General features: G+C 41.1%; 1 protein-coding gene across 3 annotated transcripts in view; it reads right to left on the reverse strand.

Moving 5' to 3' along the window:
* Positions 1–17,292, reverse strand: part of sema3ab (sema domain, immunoglobulin domain (Ig), short basic domain, secreted, (semaphorin) 3Ab) — a 31,559-nt gene extending 14,267 nt beyond the window's left edge. Inside the window, exons 1-4 of one of the 3 annotated variants that reach the window (XM_083916480.1) lie at positions 17,206–17,292; positions 9,067–9,415; positions 1,421–1,581; positions 632–694 (exon numbers count right to left, since the gene is read on the reverse strand). In XM_083916480.1, the coding sequence (XP_083772606.1) occupies positions 632–694; positions 1,421–1,581; positions 9,067–9,184 (342 nt within the window). In that variant the 5' untranslated portion in view covers positions 9,185–9,415; positions 17,206–17,292. Of the gene's footprint in view, positions 1–631; positions 695–1,420; positions 1,582–9,066; positions 9,749–17,205 lie in introns of those variants that run through there. The other 2 variants (XM_083916479.1, XM_083916478.1) reach the window with 2 other exon arrangements.
* Positions 17,293–20,532: the final 3,240 nt, after the last annotated feature.

Below are 20,532 nucleotides of genomic sequence, written 5' to 3' on the forward strand. Positions count from 1 at the left end.
AGGCAATAGTGATTCAAACGGTAGTAAATTAGCTTTTCCACTTCAAATACCACAATTTATTCCATCTGAAAGGATCAGTTTTATAGCAAGCCAATCAAGGCCAGGTCCAGTTTTGCTTCCTGAGGTTAGTCTGAAATACCTGTAAAGACGCAAATGTTTGAAGACAGAAATTTAAGAGCACAAGAGACTTGGGGGGACAATGGGACATGAAAACAATTATGCCTATGATCCCTGGATATATGACAGTTATTATTCCTGTAGTAATGTTCTACCAGTAGGTCTGGCAGAAGGCACAGCAATTTCTGAGGCCTCACTCTATTAAATGGAGTGCCCAGAGGCTTGATAAGTGATTAAGGTCAAATGACGATCTCAATCTTGGCTCTGAGATTATGGTTGGACCTATGGTGAACAAGGCAGTGTGCTGTCCATGTGACAGATTGGATATGTCAACACACTGGGAAAAACAATGCTTATGTTATATATAGGTAGCACATCCCATGTAATCCCAGTGACTTGCAGAGTTGGACTTCTTTCATAGCAAAAAAGTAGAAAGGTATTTTCAAAACATCTGTGGGAGTGGAGGGGCAAAATGCTGACACCCACTTGCAAAATGGATGGTTTTAGCTCTTACCGAGAGATCTTTTCCTGCCCACTTGCATTCATCTCTTCTGGTGGGAGAAGCCAGCCAAGGGATCTGCAACACAAACACAGTTCCTGTGCATGTTAGACAAGAATCAACCCCCTTCTCGAATCAATTTAAGAGTGAGTCAATAACAACTACTGCTTGTGTGCATCCATGTGAGGGTTGACGGGGTCACAATGCGATTTGTTATCCACTTTGTTTCAGTTTACTCCATTATTCATCCAGGTGTGCAGAGAGCAGCTAACATGCCTGGCACAGCGTGTGATCGTGTGCGACAGGCCTGGTTTGAAATATTCACGAGGCTCTCTTCTATAGAAACAGAAAAGAAAGTCCCGAGATACCTGAGCCCCTGAATGGCACTCTTGATGGAGATGCACACTCAAGGTAGGTATTAATGTAATTATTTCTTTCATTTAAATAAATGTCACCATCTATCACAGATTTCTTTGGCATCATCCCCGCGGAAAATCACAAGGCCCACAGTCACTGACTATTTTCATCACCCGATGTGGTTGGTCTGCCAGAGAGGATAACACAACACCTTCGTTCTTCAACTCACATGTTTCACTCACAGTTTTGATTTATTGGAAGTGAGATCCAAAAACACACCTGCAACTATCGCTTATGGCCATAGGTGCTGCCAAAGAGAATGAAATAGAGATCTTCCAGACTGTAACTTTAAGTCGGTCAGAAACGCAAAAAAAAAACCGTATCATAGTCATGATAAATGGATAAATGGATGAAACCACCAGACAGACAGTTAAACATTGGTTTTACCTGTGCGTAGTCTCTGCTGATATTGAGGAGGTTAAAAGAGAAGATGTGGTCCTTGGCGCCCACCACGAGTCGTCCTTTCTCCTCGTCCAACAGGAAGGTGTGGTAAGCTGAACTGTTGGCCAGGCCTTCAAACGTCACAAGGTTGTTAGACTCCAGCATGTCTGCAGGGAAAATGACGATCAGCATAATATGATAATCACTTTGTAAAAATCACAGCAACTGCGGGCAGCATGGAAGTTGAAGAAAATCCATCAGGTCAATATTTATTTCAATTATTTAATTACATTTCCACGGGTGTCTGCAAGACACAGCCTTGGTTTTAGAGAGCTTTCAACATTTCCAACCACTTAGAATTTCTGTGACCACAGGCTCACCTCTCCATCCACCATGCCTGCTCAGTTGTAATGTTCCACATATACAGTTCACTGCTCTATGCTGTAAAGGATATACTGAATAAGTTAAAAAATGTGTCATTAGATCATTTAGGTCATATAACTAATAGACTGTTCCTCTTTTTATTAAAGCCTCATTCTGAGCTGTTTTGATGTGTTTTTATTTTTGTGAAAATGTTGTAGCTTAGTTTCTCTTAAAACATTAATCACAGGACAATAAATTGCACAACTTGGCCAAGCAGACAACTGACAGATAGTAAAAAAACACAGCCAAGTCAGTTTGGAAGTGGGCAGGTAATGCCAGAACTGGGAGCCAATAATCAAACTGTCTGCATGGAGTGACCTTGACTAGAGCAGCCAAGCAAAACTTGGTACACTAACAGTGGAAAACTGGGAGGAATATTTAATGTTATATGATTCTGGTAATATTTCAATGTCCAAAGTGCAGGATTTCTATAAACCACATCAGCTATCTGGACACATTACTATGGGCTACAGCTCACGTTTTGCAGTGTAATGCATTGCTCTGCCAAGTCTGGAAAATAAGTGCCATTTGCTTTCACAGCAGTAAGCCGAACTTGTCACAAACAGACATTGAGGATCTCATTACCGTAACAACCTCTAAAGGTGGCATTATGTCTCTGGCATTATAACACCTTTTGTGTAACATGTACACAAACACACATTAATGCAAAGTCTTTCTCACATTTTGTTCTCATCTGCAAAGTCTAACCACACTGACACCCTCCCATTGACCACCCACGTAAAAGGGTGGAGAGTAATGGAACAGAGGAGAACTGGCGCTTTTGGTCCTCTCTTACTCTTTCTTAGGGAGTAAAAACAAAACCCTTCATGAATATTTTAGCAAGGAGAATGCCCCCTCTCTGATGTGTGTCAGAACCTGAGACAGTAAGAGCAGTTAAAAAGCTAAATGAGAAGAGTAATGTTGGATGTAGCATCTAAGGAAGACAACAATGGATGCGTTTTACGATTGATCTTTCACCTATAAAAGCATAATCATAAAAGCATCATGGGTAAATAGTAAAAAATAGTGCTTATTATGGAAAAACTAATTTCATTCATGTTAAAATTATTATTATTGTCTCAATGATAAATCAAATGAATATGTTGTATTACATTGTAGTTCAGTAGTTTTAAATAAAGGGGCTTTGGAGATTTGAGTTTATGGACAAACTCTTTATGGGACCATATGCTGTATGCTGGTAACAGCCATTAAAAGGAAGGGCAAAAAAAGGGTCATGTGATAAAGGGAAAAAAACTATTTTTAAAAAGGAAATGTGTTAAAAGTTGAGGAAATACAGCTGTGGGAGATAAAGGAAAAAAAAACAGAGAGCCTCTTGGCTCCAGTGGCCAACGTCCTTGTCTTCATATAACATTTTCTCTGCACACACTCATACACTCACACATAAATGCACACACTCATATGAATGCTGGGTTCACACGAGCCCAGACATTCACACAACTGTTCACACAGGATGGTAATATACAATAGGTTGTCATTGGGCCTTTATTGTCATGGTTTGGTGATTCAGTAAGCTTCCTGTACCTCAGCGCTGATGGGGACAGATTTAGTCTCCTAAGCATTAACTCATGGCGGTGTGTGACCCAACAAAACTGACATCCTGAGTTAATAGGTCCATGAGGATTTAAAAGTATTCTTGAGGTCATAAAGAACAGATCTAGTCTGTGGCCACATAAATAATGGCACTCCTTACAAACCCAAAAGCTGCTAAAGATATACAGTAGCGACGCAAGCCAAAGCAGTTTAATCCATGAATACATTACACAATTTAAAATATGATTCAATAAATGCTTCCAGACATCTAGAGTATTAAGTTGTACCTTGTAAATTTATGTGACAGTAAATCACAGACACAGTTGCAGTAGGGTTTCTATCCGTATTTTATTGGGAAAATGTTCTTGGAATATTAATAATTACATTATTGGGCTGCACATAACACGGCCACTGTCTTTAGAATGGAGAGAAGCTCGAGGTCATAAAAAGTTACAGTAAAAGTATTGCTTAGCCCCAAAGCAGCGTTCCAGATTTATCCTCCTGCTGTAACCTTGGTGATCAATCATTAGTGGATCCACTGTAAGCCCTTCACTGACAGCACGGTAACACCTGCCTGCTACCTCTGACCCTCTTTCACCTGCACCAGTGCTGTGTTTGTGTGTGGGAGAGAAAGATGAAGACATAGAGAAGACATCCTCCACATATTACAGTTTTACTTTTGCTGCGTAAAACCAGGAAATATGTACGGCTATTTAAAAGCACTTTTAATTTAAAAGGACTCTGAAAACGTAGTGGTTGTAGAAAAATTGGACAAATGGAACAGCTCTCTCATCTGTTTTATTGTTGCTTCTCTCCTACTCGGCTCTGCTTTCTCAGTTTGGGTGATAGACTTTGCTGTCCGTCCTGTTCGAAAGCACACAATAATTTTGGTGAGGGAACACCACAAACACACACACACACACACACACACACACACACACACACACACACACACACACACACACACACACACAAAAGCACATTAATGAGTCACCTAGAAAAGCAAAAAGGAAAGATACCTTTGTGTAATTTATATAATCTGTTTATATAAAGGAAATAGATAATTGCCACCAAAATTATACACAAGGTGACTACAGGGAAACTGCGCAGATGTGACTGCACTTCTCTTCTCCTCAAACCACATCCTTGTTTGTGTGAGATAATGGAGAATAGCATCACCACATCCACCCACCATACACATACACTCACTTCTCTGGTTGTAAAAATGGTCTATGGGAGTAGTGTCCATGGCAACAGACCATTCAACAGAGACTACTGCTAAGTTATTAAAAGCTATTCATCCAGGGACAGATACTCTATGGGTATTGTGTGTGGATTTGTGTGTGCGTGCTTATGAAGCGTATGCTCTGATGTGTGTTATTGGAAAGAAACAGAATGTTTCCGAGCCATGCCAGAGGTAATGTAGTAGCCTAAACATGTCTGAACTGGTTTGCCCTCTGGTTAAATATACAATGGGTTGACACCCTGTGCAAGGATACAGCAACTGATTTCTTTCCTCCTGTTTATCCTTCAACTTCAAATGACAAGAGTTGTTAAACAGCCAGCTCCGTGACAAAGTTTTTGGAGTTATAATGTTGTACTACAAAGAACATTATTGGCTGTACTAAAAGACAAACAGAGGAACTAACTGAAAGACAGATCCATTAAGACAGGTGGATACGCAAATGTGTGGCCTGTAACAGGTGTCAGCTGCTGCCTTGCCATATTTTACGAATTTTCTTTTTTACCCCGTAACCGTTGATGTAGGGCTGTAAAGAATTCTGCAAATGTCACTTTTCACCAGCTGTTTGTTTGCCGACTTTCTCTTTCACATTCTTTTCCTCCCCAGTTTTTTCATGTAAAAAAACATTTTACCAGCTATCCTTTATTTCATTCTTTTTCACTCCCTCTTTCTCTCACACCACTGCTATATTCTGTTACAAAGGATTTGTGAGTGAAGGGCAGAGCGAGACTAAGAGCGAGAGGGAAAAATGGAAAGTTAGAGAGAGAGAGAGAGAGAGAGAGAGAGTGAGAGAGTGAGAGATAGAGAGAGAGAGAGAGAGAGAGAGAGAAAGAGAGACAGGGGAGGGGCAGATGGAATGGATGCAAAGAATCAACAGTCCCATGTGAGACTGTTAAAAATAAACTCTTTTACCCTACATTCTCTCCGACTTTCTCTCTCTTTCTCGACTGGAGGGCACATAGAGTGTTATCTAAGTGCTTCCTAAGAAAAAGCAGAAACACATCTTAACAATAACCCATGTGTGGCCACACTGTACATGATGGGAACACTGATATTCGGCCCTGGTTCAGCAGCTTCACTGACGTCCATTCTTCACATGGCTGAGTGTATGATTGCACACTGACAAAACACTATGTATCACTGCGTCACGTTAAGTGTATACAGTCACTGATTCATCCACGCCTAAGGGAGAACACCACTAAGCTTCATCAGTCAAGTAATTTGTTCAGTGTCAAGCAGAAATGCATACAAACACCTGCTCATTGGACTGCAAATCGGCCCGGTTTAAGTTTATTGCTTCAGTTATACATGAAGAGTGAAGTAAATATAAAAAATTAGTAACATATATAGGAGTCAAATCCTGTAGTCAAAATGAGTATTTCCATGATTTATTGTGATTAAACGTGTGATGTAATTTACCATAGTGTAAGAAAAGATATCTGCATTTTAGTTTGATCATTTTGAATGTGATTTTTTTTTAATACCTTCTTCAGTTGTAATTTGTACCGATACTGTTTTTTATTGATGTTGTGATATTGATTTCAACCATATTGCCCAGTTCTAAATTACACTATACCTGATTGTCAGCCAATGGCTAAGGGAACTGAAGATGATGTAAGCAGATGTATTAAAGTTAAATTAATTCATTCTTCAGGGTATTTAAGTCTAATGAGTACAAAGAATCCTCTTAGACTCCCTCCAGAAATTATTCAAACAAAAACTGAACACTGCCAAACAAATTCTGAGCATGCCTTCAGTGCAAGGGGACTATTCAGAACCCGAGAAAGCTTCCAAACATCCAGTTCTCTGAGTGTATAGGATACCTTCCCATGGCCATTCACGGTCATTCAGAGTTTATACTGTACACACCCCAAGAAACCCAACTCCGCTGTGAAGATTCTTAACGTGCTTATGGATTAAAGGCCCTCTCTATTCTCCAACTCTGATTAAAAGTCAATTTGCACAACGATGAAAACAAGAATAACGCAACGACACAAACAGCTGAATGTATGGGTACTAGAGAGGATACATTTTGCGAACGGTGAAATCAAGCTACTACTGAATTTTTAATTGTCTTGTCTCTTTTCCCTCATTGATAGAATTGATAAGAATAAAGTTGTGCCGCTGTGAAAATTTTTGTCTTTGTGTGTGTGTGTTTGTGTGTGTGCAAACCGTTGGCTCTGCTCTGGAAAGGGGTGGACAGGTCAAAGAGAAGGAAAAAAGAAGAGAACAGAAGGGAAGGAGTACTTTTGGCAGTACACACACATCCTGTAAAACTAAAGTACCCCTTCTTCCCTTCCCTTGACAGCAAATGACACGTGCTCTACTTCTTGTGGCCCATAAACTTGCAAAACCATATGGATCTCTGTTTACTCCCTCAAGGATCTTTTTACCATGGGGTGTGAATCGATGTCATATCAATTTGTGTCAAAGTATACCATGTGAAATGACTCAATTCACGGTATGCGGTGCACTGTAAATCCACGGCCTCCCACCGTATCTCATCATCACCTGGTCACTTAGCTGTTGATACAGTTGGACCTTAGCTTGTGTTTAGGTAGCCATGGGGTACCACTGTGATCTTTTCCCCTACTCTACTCTCCTTCTGCCCCTCAACCCTCACTTTCAAAGGTCTGTTGGAATCTCCTGGGGTTCAGCAGGGAGTGTGTGTTTGTGTGTGTGTGTGTGTTTGTGTGTGGCTGTTGGTCAAGGAAGTTGGTATGTGCTGTGGTTATCGAGGGGATCATACTGTGGGGGAGCAGGCCGCTGCTCAGGTCCACGCTTTTTGAGATAAACACTTCCCTGCTGTCTTCAGTTGAGTCAAAAAACATGTGCAAGTGTGTGGATGCCTGCACCCACACACAGACACATTCATTTGGACACACATAGATTTCCCCTAGTATTCCCAGTGACCTGTAGGGGTCAGAGTTCCTTCACCTCACAGCCCCGTGTGTCACTGATCAGATGTTCTTCACTCAAGGCTGGATAACGTCTGAGGCTAGCAGGTACTGTTCTGTTATTCACCACAGAGAATCATCTGAGTATATCTGTCTGCTTCACCTATCACAGGGGTAATACATAATTTATATGATGATATAAATGATTCATATTGCAATAATCCCATGTCACTTGCCTAATGGGACCTTCAGTGGATAATGTTTGATGAAATTCTAGTGTATGAATATATTTCCACTACATTCCCGTCATGAAAATCATACCTGCTTGCTATCTTCTGGCTAGAACTCTTCAGCCAGATATGGTGCTAAAAATTGTCCCCACTAGCCAAAATGCGAATGAGGACTAATGGAAATATCGAATGTGGAGATGGCAGCCAAATAACCAAGCTGGCTGGGCTGCTACCTGAAGGCCTGACTGTTAACAGAGATATCACTGCATGGGCGTGTTCCACCAAACTGACAGCATGTTGTTTTAAATGACTGATAAGCTCACAGGTATCATTAGCTAACTACAGATGGCCATGTATTTATGTGTGTGTGTGTGTGTGTGTGTGTGTGTGTGTGTGTGTGTGTGTGCGTGTGTGCGTGTGTGCGTGTGTGCGTGTGTGTGTGTGTGTGTGTGTGTGTGTGTGTGTGTGTGTGTGTGTGTGTGTGTGTGTGTGTGTGTGTGTGTGTGTGTGTGTGTGTGCATGCATGCTTGTGTGTATAATTATGGATCTCCCAGTGCTGAGCGAGAAATATTTCTCTTTGGGAAAGCCATCTGCTGAAACAGACCTGCACCATTCATCCTGAGTATAATTACCATGCAGGAAAGAACAGAGTGGAAAAATGACATCCAGGAATAAAAAGAAAGGGAGAGAGGGATAAATGACATTTAACTGCCAGGGAGTCCATTTCTGGCACCACTTTTCAGTGCAAAACTGACAACAGCAGTTGATCAAAACAGGGACAAAGAGACAGAAAAAAAGAGAGAGCAGCAGAGAAAGACTTCTATTATAAACAATTCACTTGTCCAATAACGATACGATTTGACAATTGAAGTCACTTTCCCAAATACCACTAAACAACTCTCTTATTGGCATGAGTTAATTATTCCCATTAATCCGTATTTATTATTTCCATCTGATCAATTTACTGAACCAATTAAGATCTATAATTATAACACTACCATGAGATTTCCATGACTGAATTAACATTACATGGGAACTTGCTTTAGAGAGATGCAGATGACACAATAAAATAACAGGTATGCATTAACACATCACACAACCTGACCATACATCTTATAAGCCATAACACTTGACAAATGCTTGGAAATCTACTAATTTGAACTCAGTTTACGTTAAGTTGTTGGTATTTTTACACACTAATCAGAGAGAAAATATATCTCTGCCTCACATGGACATCTAGGATCTCACAGTTAGGACCTCACAGATGGTACCTTCTATATGCATTTCATACAAATGTAAAGAACTGACCTTTATAGGAGAGTTTTAGCCGGGGGACGTTGTTTTTGCTCTCTTGGACTCGGCTGCCCTCTGTCCTGAGTAGAACTGCCCCACACAGCAGCATAATGCTGCCCCAGAGAGAGCCCATGGTCCTGGGGCAATAGAGGCCAGAGAGGTCCTTTAAATACACACCTCCAGTGTTGTCGGTCTCCGATCTGTTCTAGTAGACGAAATGTTCCTGTTGTCCAGTGATTATGAATAAATGCTGGTGGCTCAGTCCAGACTGCTTCTCAGCAGGTCTCGTCCCCTGCCAAATCAAAAATCCTTTCCTGTTCCAGGGGTCAAAAGCCAAAATTAGAGTCCAACTCCAGGGGAGAATCTGCAAAGCAGAGTTGGGGGTTACGGGTCAATGTCACTTCAAGTGATCCTCCCACACCAGCAAGTCCAAGGTAAACTTAAACAAACTTAGTGCAAAGAAGAGATCTTCACCATACCATAGTTAACTGTCCTGGTACCTAACCAGCATGCAGCTCTGTCTCAACAGCCATCCACGCTGTCACTGAGTCTCTACCTTTAGCTAAAGAGAGAAAAACAGGTCCAGTTTGTTTCAGCTGTTAATCCAGTCTGCTTTGTAAGCACAATCTGCACTAACTCCCTCTCTCTCTCTCCTTCTTTCACTCTGTTTTTCTTTTCTACCTACCTCTCTCTACTTAACACTGCTCTGGACTAGTTCAGCCCCACTCAGCGCAGCTCTGCCCTGTCCCCACAGCACAAGGCGCACAGTGCAACTGAGAACAGCTGAGGCAGACAGTGTAGTCAGAGAGAGAGACGGGGAGAGAGAGAGAGAGAGAGAGAGAGAGAGAGAGAGAGAGAGAGAGAGAAATGGATTTAGAAGAAGAGAGTGCAGTGTAGGTGGGAGTGAGAGAAAACAGTGAAAGCAAAATAGTAGGAGAGGAGAGGTTAGGTCAAGGCAAAAGGTTAGAAACAGTGTGAAAACAGAAAAACACAGCAGAACATGAAAGCAGAACATTCTAAGGAAACTCATTCTTCCTTTAAAAAATAAAGAGATATATAGTATATAAGATATAGTTAACAGAAGAACACACAAAAGAAACACTGGAGTCGTAGTCACCACAAGGTGTGAATCTATATCAAATGAATCCATTATATTGTTAACCACATGTGAAATTCTCTGTGTACAAGTTTACCTTCAAGATCATTTTCTTTGCCTCCCAGTTTTTCTTCCCTCTATCCTTCATTGTGCACCTATACTTCACACTTTTTATTGCATTTCTACAGTTTCTATGCAATATACAGGTATTGGGTTCATCTGCTGGAAACATTTGACATAAATCAGCTTTAGGGCTGCATGGCATGAAGAAAATATGCAAAATGCGATGACCTTGATGACTATTGTGATAACGATAATACTTGCAATAAATAAAACAGATATTAAAGTGTACTCAGTTCTACCTTTCAGACACTTTTAGTATACTGCTAATATACAACAATTTGCTTGCTGAATTAAATAACAAACTGAAAGGAAATTTCCAACTTTAATTTATTGAACAAATGTACAAATTGTACCATTATGAAATATAAGGATGGTTACATTTCAAAGTGCAGAGTGTCATTGTGAGTGTTGCAGTCTATCACACTGTGTCCAGTGTGCAAATTGATGTCACGGTGATAGTAAAAAAAAATAAAAATCAATTGTGCAGCCCTACGCTGAATCTCCGCTGTTGTTTCTTTCTTGCACTGTTCATTTACCTGTTTCTTCTTTATTTCTTAAGTCTTGCATAACACTGAAAGGTATCCATTACATAAAGATGTATTTCCAAGAAGACTGATTGTATCTTAAAATTTTTTTTACATACTTTATAATCTCACTTGTGCTCAGATGCGCTGACGTTGTTTACAGTTATTTAGTGTAACATGAAATGATATCAGTTTCATTACTAATTAGATACAGTTTTTCTCTGCTGGGTGAAGAGGCCATACAGTGAGACTGCAAAGAGACTCTACCAACTTCATGCTATTTAACTGTCTCCTTCTCAATGTAAAACATCAGCAATCTATTTCACAGTGTCAGAACTATCTGGACAACAGACAAATACAGCTTGTCAGGTCCATCTGTCTGGTGATGGTGCCACCTAAGTTTCAACAATCACATGGGTGAACACAGAGGTTCCTATAATGGTGTTATGATGATTCGTTCAAGCTTAACTTTATTTTTTAAGGTAAATCTGTTCTGGGTTAAAGCATAACAAATCCGATTTCTTGGAAAAACAAGAAAGGTTTGAGTACTGAGAAAAGAACATTCCCAGGATGAGTTACAGGACTGAACGTTTACCAAATTTGGGCACTGACTTAAATAAGTGGAAAAACTTTATTTATTTACACCATGCTTAAATCTCTATTAACGACAATACATCTCTCTATTGACATATTAACCCAATCTGCATGTGTCGAACCAGATCATCCACATTTTACATAAAAACAGTGTTCCAAAAAACATTACAAAACCTGTCCTAAATAGTCACCTATGTATAAAGGCATATTGATTGAGCATGTATTGGCTACTCCATCATAGTCTTAAGGGGAGTTCCCTGTCTTTTCTCTTAAACCATCCCAAATGAGATGTCAATCTCACTTTAAACAGCAGGCCCTCAGTGAGCTGATTCCTTCTCGTGGTGAATGATAATGACTTTAGTGGCAATGGTGTGGTTAAGACCTCTAACAGGCTGTATCCATCTGGATAAAGAGCCATCAGACAGTGGGAGGAGAGCTGAACTAATCCTGTAGTGAGTGGATGGGCCTCACGTTATGCTAATGTAAGCTGGCGCTTGGATGTTCCAGGGAGAACACTACAGGGAACAAGTGTCACGCCACAGTCTCTGCTTCCCAAACAGACTGGATTAGGGGCTGGAACAGACAGATCATTTTCTTTGCTGTGTGGGATTGGCAGTGTTGACGTACCAGTTCATTATTCCAAGGATCGTGTAACACAATCTGCCATAACTAAGGCCAGACGGAGCAATTGTTTGAGGTGAATTAGGAGTGAATAGCCCACTTGAGAATGTTCCTCCACACTTCTACTGGCCATATTCTTTGCATGTTGATAACTGCAAAGTGTTTTCATGCACTTGATGTTCAAGTGGATAACAGTGACTAAAGCTGCTTGTGTAATACTTTGACTACAGTCACATCAACAAGGCCATGTAAGTTCCTGAACTACTGTCCATTATGATTCAGTTTGATTCTCTTATCATAAATGCATATGCAGACTTTAAAATTGGCAGTTAAAGAGAGAAAGATGGTGGTGAGAATGCCCCAGTTCCTGACATAGGGGGGGTATTCAGAGCTTCCAACTCAAGTGTCCCCCACTCCTTCACTGAACCCTACTGAACCATCTCAATTCACATCTTATTCAAACTCATCCCTCTATGCACTCTCCCTAACTTGTCTCTACTTAGGCTTTGCTCTTTATTAACAAAAGTTACCTCTGAATGGCAGGAAACGTTTTCTGTGTGTGTTTCCTTGCAGAATCAAAATTTTCTTCAGCTTTATAGTATTGTAAAATTGTTGAAAAGTACCTTCCTTTGCCCCTTACCTCGCAGCCTCATATGGCTCAAACAATGTCGGGCCAATGAAAAAGAGGGGCACATCCTTGACTATGTGTGGGATTTGTACAGAGCCCAAAGGGAGTTGTGTGTTTCAATGAGAATGCCCCTTTCTGAAGCATCAATTCAGCCTCATGGTCTAAACTATTCTATTCACTGAGACAGAGGGCCTAGGGTACTCTAACCATCTCAGAGTTCATCAGCTCCTATTTTCAAGTGCAGTAAAGGAGGGGGTTTAAGTTGTGGAGCGGTATGTTTGGAAGTGGGGTTGATAAGCCCTGTGGAGGAGGAATGGCAATGGATCTGTCGATACCCAATTGAAAGTTGTAGCCCCCCATCAGAGTTCACTCAGCCCTATTTAAACAACACTCCCCACCTCACCATGCCTTCTGCCCACATAACTACACCCCCAACCCTCAGATCTCTTCACATACAAGCTGCTTTCCTCTTCTGCCTGCTCTGAGCATCACATCCCCCCACTCCACACCAGTACATACATTAACCCCCATCTGCTGCCGTGTTCTCCATCCCTCTACACCTAATACCCCACTGTGAAAACTCTTTCCATCACTTTCTCCATTCCTCTGTCCATCCCCCATTGTTTTCTGTTCTTAAGAACATAAACCCCTAAATGAGAGGATTTGGCTCAGCAAAATAACAGCAAGGCCAACGACAAGCAAATTAACCACATTTGCTGCCCACCTACCCTTTACAATACCAGCCTGCATAGTTCACCTCTGTATCCACCCACCCAGCTTTAGTTAAGATTAGCTTCACAATGGGCATTATTGAGTGACAGGAACAGGCAGCATGTGAGGAGGAAAAAATAATAAAAACCACCTAGAGTAAAATAACAGGTTTACAGGTATAAAAAAATGATTCGTCAAGGCATTCACGTTCCATCTGCCTTCAGTTCCTCCGTGTGGAATAGATTACCCTAAGAGCATTTGAATACCATCATATGACATTTTGTTCTCATTCCCCAGACGAGATGGGATATATAATGCAGTGACGCAGTTTGCCCCACTGCCATGGATATTGAGTTGCGGCTTATGACAGGGCTGATGTATTGGCATCGTGGATATCATGAGCATAAAACACAAACACTCAGTAATGGAAGCCAGCTGTGTGAGCCAGCATTTCTTGGTATGAAGGGAAGGCCTTTCTTCACCTTGAGGGCTACTGGTATCAAGTCCTCACCAACTTACCACAGAAGCATCTGCGAGACGATATTCAAGAAAAATCAAGTCATGTCTGATCACTGCTGAACACTAATGCCACTATTTAGAATACTAGTTGGGGCAGAGTCATATTTAAGTGTATCTGTCATTGCTGTCATCAAAAAAAGTGTGGAAAACCTCTCTTCCACTCCAGCTCTTCTAAGCAGACTCAAGAGAGTATGGCATAAATAGACAGAGCATGTTGTGCACTATTCATGACTGAATAAACCACATGCTGTTGGTGATTTACTCTTTCTTAATGAAAAATGGATGAAAAAAACAGCAAAAACCTCAGAGCTATGAATAAATTACTGTGAACAGTGCATCGTCTTCAACACAGAAGCAACCAAACCCTCATTGTGGCTACCAGAGGGTCCACTGTGGCAAAGCTGAGAGTCTGCATTTTGCCAGTTCAGGGAAAACACACATTCTGAAAGCACGTCAACATTTGAAGCGTAGTCACATTTTACCATATATCAACAAGAATGTAAACTCAGTTTCATTTGCAACATTGCTGCTCTAGAGGACAATACCAGTTTACCACAGATGGGCATTAACACTAACATCAGAAGACGCAGCGTTTGCTTGGATGTGCTTCATTCTTTCACCAGCTGCATGAATTTATCATCATCCATCAATATTTCAACCTTCAGGCTACCTGCTTCTCATCTCCACAGGGGACAACAAAAAATACACAGCCTCTCTCTCTCTGACACACATGGACACAGACAAGGACGAGGGGTATGACAGCACCGTTGTTTGTCATATACTCTAGGAAATACAGTCACACAGTGTGGACAATAACTAGCAAATATGTCTTCAAGTCATTCAAGACATTCAAGATATAATCTAAAATAAGTCATTTTTTCACCATTTGGGAAACAGTAGAGACTAGCTGAGAGGAGAGTGCGTGATATACTGTATGAACACAGTTTTACACAGCAGAAGTTCCGATGGCTTCATAAAAAAGTAGGATAACTTCTGAGCACTCAGGTACTTGCATATTAATGATATTTGCAGATAGGCAGAGATGCTCAACACTAAAAACTTTCAACCTGTGGTTCTAAGTTATTTGGTGACGTTGTGCAGCATCATTTGACAAATGTAAACGCCTTGACAGTCTTTTCCATGTTAAGGCTTCTTGGGTTGTTCCCTTTATAGTGATCTGCTATTGTGGAGAATAGCTCCTGTTCTAAACTCTGCTGTATATGTCTCAACTGAGCTTTTATGGGTTGGCTATATAAACCAGATGTACATTGCAGCTTAAGGCATGAACAATTTCTGCCTTAGCTATCTATTAATGCATCAGCTGGAGAATAATATTAGTGCTATTGCTTCCTTAGAAAGAAACCTTACACTTGCTCTATGTTCCTGTAGGGCTTATCCAGATATTCTTCCATAGCCTGAACCTGGAAAATATAAACTACTGCATAACTGAATAGCTTGTTGATGCTTATCCGCACTGATCCTGACAGCACACAAAATGCTTACTTTCAATGAAAAATGAATGTACAGTTAAGACATACCCATGGCTGATGTATCTATGCTATCACAACAAAGCAAGCCTTGCAGGTTTCTACAAATAGGAAGTTTGAAACAAATACACATTGTGACTAAAAAGGCAATGCAACAGTGAGACATGCACAACCAAGCCTAAAAGCCGTCTGCACTCTGGAAACTTTTTATCATAACTTATGTTGTTTAGGTCGTTTCACTCCATCATTAAATACAACACCTGTCACATAAAGTTGACATTTTACGGGGTTTGTAAAACTGCAGCAGTTTTGCAGATTTACTGTACAAAAGCAATAAATAACCTGAGAATAAAACACTTAAGTTTGCGAAGCTCATGTGTCAGAGCAGAGTCTCGCTTTCCAGGGAGGGGGGAGGGTATAATGAGAGTGAAAGACCAGTTTATTTCTGTGAACATTGTGTTTGTGTGTGTGTGTGTGTGTGTGTGTGTGTGCGTGCGTGCGTGCGTGCGTGCGTGCGTGCGTGCGTGCGTGCGTGCGTGCGTGCGTGTGTGTGTGGTGGAGACAGATGAGCTGAAACTCTGATGTTGTTTATTGACTCGGCTCAGCACAGTGACAGCGGTCTAGACATCACACAGTTCACTTCCTTCACGCTATAACAAACCATACTGAAATGACACTTGACTTTCTGTCTCACTGTCTCCTGGTGGTTACCACAGCCCAAGAGAGCTTGAGGTGTGAGAAGGAAAAAGGCTGGGAAAGAGAGATGGAGAAAACTATAAAGCACTAAACCATCACCCAGCATGTAATAGTATACCTTCTGGAAGTAGACATAACAATAACTTCTTCTAGGCAAACCTCTTTTTCCCCTCGTTGCGGGCAGTGCCAATGGCAAGGTAGTTTGCAAGACACAGAGGAGCTACTGTTTCTCCAGTTTCAAAAATTTCCATCCTGCTGATACACTATTCTTAAGACGGAGGCATCTCTCCCTGCTTACCCATCTCTGCCAACTCATACAGAGTCTAGAAATAATAATCAACATTCAGTATTTTCTAATGGTTTTGCTCCATAAAGAACAAACATGTGACTGTTAAAAGAAATCTACTTTCACTCTCTGACAGTCTGACTGAGCCAACACGGCAGCTAAACTCAGTGACGATTATCATATATGCTCAGGTTTATTGGAGGTTAAAGGTTAGACTTTATTAAAAACAAGCATTGGAGCCTTGGGATTACATTCCTGCTGAGTCTTTGATCAGAAAATAAGGGGGTCAGCTATGTCTCAGTGCCATTATGGGCTAAGCCTAACCTCTAAGCCTGTAACTCCGGTAGCCTGAAAACAATATCTCTCATCAGTGAAGTCAAAAAATGAACAGAACTAAAGTTGTTAAAATCATCCCGCTAGTTCTGTTTCTCAATTTCTCCCAATCAGCAGGACGGAAATGTATGTCCGATCCTTTCAAAAATGATCTAAAAAACTATTACAAATATGATTTATGAGAACATTTCTCATATGCCACCACTTGAGCTAAGGTTTGGTCAAGTTTAGTTATGGTAAACCTAAACCAACGGTAACTACTAGAATGAGATGCACTGTGAACCGCGATCTTCCATGTCCAAGTAGAATACTATTTTTTTACAGAAATTGATCTAAATGAATACCAGAAATGCTTTAATGAAAAGAACATTAGTGGATTGATTATTACCCAAAGATTATACATGTTGAATGCTCCTTTGTGCATTTTAATCAAAACGCCTGGCTTGCCGCAGTTGACCTGTGAATGTGCGCATCAGCAGTGTCAGTTGAGCCCATAAACACTGTGTGTTCTTACATTTAATGATGGATTAACTGACCTTGTCAATAGCTGGGAAGTCTGGGGGAAGGAGGGGCTTGATCGATCGATCCGGGGCATCTCTTTTAATGGGTCTTCTGGTGTTAAGCTGAGGTCAAACAGAAGGTATCCACGAGCATCCATCCTTCCACCCAGATTTATACCTTCAATCAGAACCTTGACTCTGACATAAACCCAATAATCCTCATTCAGCCTTGGACTGTTCTGTCCTGACTGAATACAATATACCTACTCTAAATCACTGAGGACGACAAAAGACGAAGGAAGAGAGAGGCGCAAAGGGGGACAAAACATGGACAGCAACAAAGCTGAAGAAAAAGAAGAGGCTAAGGTGTGAAAAGGGAGGGAAAAGGTTGATAACAAAGGAGCAGAGAAAGACAAAATTCTGTATTTACAGGCGAGCATCAATCTGTCACTGTGCGAAAGCATCTTAGACAGGGGTCATTATTGGCTGGCTGTATGGCTTAAAAGCACCATCAGTGTTCTTAACTTTACCTGAAGTGAGAAATATATTTCCCAGGTCATTATAAGTTGCTGCTTTGACAGTGATGAGACCACTCTTTCACTCGTTTCAGTCCACATTGCCCCGTATAAAACCAACAGAAAACATCCTCTGTCACTCCTTCCTTTCTTGTTTACACCTCTGTGCCCCTCTGCCTCTGTCTTGTCTGTGTCTGTCTAAACTCATCCAGACAACTCCCAGTGTTCTGCAGCTCCAGCTAGAAGCTCTCTTGGCTGACGCCCCAGGGAGGTTGATAAAACAGCACCAATTCCACACTAATTAGTCAAGAGGAAATTGCACCTCATTTTGGCTTATTGCTGGACACGTAACAGGCCTGTGACACAACATGTCTTTCATGCCTGCCTGGTCAGCCCAGGTGTTGACTAGAAACTCACAATGGTGCATTCCCATGAAAAAGAAAATATGTACGGATATTTTTCGCGAGAATTAATATTTTGCAATTACTCCCATGTAAGACCTCAACCTTTGTTCCACCGCCATCAATGCATGTTTTTCCTCATCCAGGTATCTATGGGTATGTGTAGTGATTTACCTTCTGCTGCAACCTGCCAGGTGCAGCTATATAAATTTAACAAGAAGGTTAACATCCGGCTCGTAAATAATGTTGTGGCAAGTAGCATTTAAGATACATGTTTCATTTGTATAACGCCTCAACACAGTCAGGGCTCTGTAATTACACTAATATTTCAATGATGTAAACACTTCTATGTTTTTAACAGATCAAATTTCATGTGCCATAAAAAGCATTTATCAAAATGAGTGCCCTGCAGACAAAAACAAGTCATCATGAAAGGACAGTGTGTTTAGTTTCACTTCTGAATATAAAGCCTGCATTCCTGTAAGTTAATACAGGGCACTCACTGACTATGAAGAGTTTCTGCTCTAAATTAGTGAGGGAGAACCCTTTCTTGCAACCTGCAGAAAGAGAAGGGGGTATTATTGTATGACCCCCTTAGCTAAAGTATCAATAACTGCTGGGCTTGTCATGGTCGAGTGAGAAAGGCTGTTACCTGGAGGGAAGAGAAAAACAACACCTATCCATCTCTCAATCTCTGATTTCAGTACCGATAGCAAGCATTCTATGCTGAAGTATTGCCAATATTGGGCAAGCAACTCTGGGGAGGAGTAAAGAGGAGTGCATAAATCATTAGAGAAGAGAAGCTTACAGCATCCAATTAAGCAGAGGCTCCAACCCAGAATCCCATGCCCAGGAAGGAACCCTTGGCCCTGCTTTCAGTACCCAGTGTAGCACGCCACATTAGTCAGACACCACTCTCTGCCAAGGCATCAAACACAACACAGCCACTGCTCCCCTAGTCTAAAATTGCTCTTCCTTTTCCTAATCCCTTTATCTCATCCTCCTCCAAGTCTCATGTTCTTCTGATTGGGTGCCTCTTCACGGCACCCATTGATGTAGAGTCTTAAGTGACCCATGGGTGTGTGGAGATGAAGGCAACCACTATTAGAGTAAGTGGACACATTCTTGTAATGCTGCTGATTGCATACAAACACAAACAAAAGGAACTTGGAAAACCATCCCGACAGGCACAGCCACTGTATATCTTTCTGAGCCCCCGTGGCCTCTATGTTCAATGGCTCTGCCCCACTGCCCATGATCAAACAGGGTTACAGTGCCCAACTTGCCATATCCAATCATACAACAGTGTCCTGCATCTTCCTTGTCTCCGTCCAATTGGGAAACATTGTAGTGCATCATTTTGTTTTAGCACTATGTTGGATCCATTGAGTATGACCACTCTGAGTGTTGTAAACATGGGTTTAAGTTGTTGTTAATGAGGGCTTAATTTTCTAATCTAGTTCTGTAAAGCCTTCACTGTGTCAACCTTCAGCTACATGCTGTAGCTATAAAGCCATCTGTATGTGAATAACAACTCCTCAGGAAAACACAGCAGTCTCTCCACTGTTAATGGTATACAGTGATTTTTAGGAGATGCATTACAAACTAGCCCATTTCCAAAGCTGGTACCACTACAGATTATTTTCACCTTGTTTTGTTTAAAACAGTCAAATTGAGTGTAAAAAGGACACACTACGCTTCAGCAACAAAGCATAATTGAGAACACAATGTTAGCTACATTGTTAAATTGAGTAATTAACCAAACCTGCAGCAGTGTATTACCATGCCTGACTCCTCTCTCTCTGGTCTGCCGTGCTGCTGCATAATATTTTGTGTCTTGTTGTTGGAGTTAGCAGTAAATAAGAAGAAGCGGCGGCTTAACTCCAACTCAATATTATCTTGAAAATACAGCTCATGGGATACATAAGGCCATATTACACCGCAGAACAATAATGCTTGGAACAAACACAAACACTCAAACTTATATATGAATTACATCTATGATTTGTAATATTTCTTCAAACCACTGCCTTCACATGAAGTTTCTATTCTTGTTCCTTTTTTTCCAACATCAACATGCTTTTTGAGACATTAGTGACCTTTTCACTTCTGTCACTCACACCTACACAGACAAGCTTATCATAACCCGACCCGACCCCCACCCCTAACCCTGCCCTCTATGGGGAGGAAGGTCATCTATATAAGGGGGAGGATCAGGAATTAATGGCACACTTGGAGGGTCTTCTGAAATCAAAGTGAAACTCACTCAGGACATAAGTGTCGTTATAACATTATACAAAGTCTGTCACCTTCCCTTCCTTAACAAAATAGAAGGAAATGCAATGCCCCTCAGGCTCTGTCTACGATGTTTACTTATTAAGGCACCCTTGCACTGTCACACAGGTTGATGAATATTTTAATTTAACCAAGTCATATTTACAAAGGGA

Source organism: Echiichthys vipera (genome assembly GCF_963691815.1).
Source record: "Echiichthys vipera genome assembly, chromosome: 7".
Classification (NCBI taxonomy): Eukaryota; Metazoa; Chordata; class Actinopteri; order Perciformes; family Trachinidae; genus Echiichthys; species Echiichthys vipera.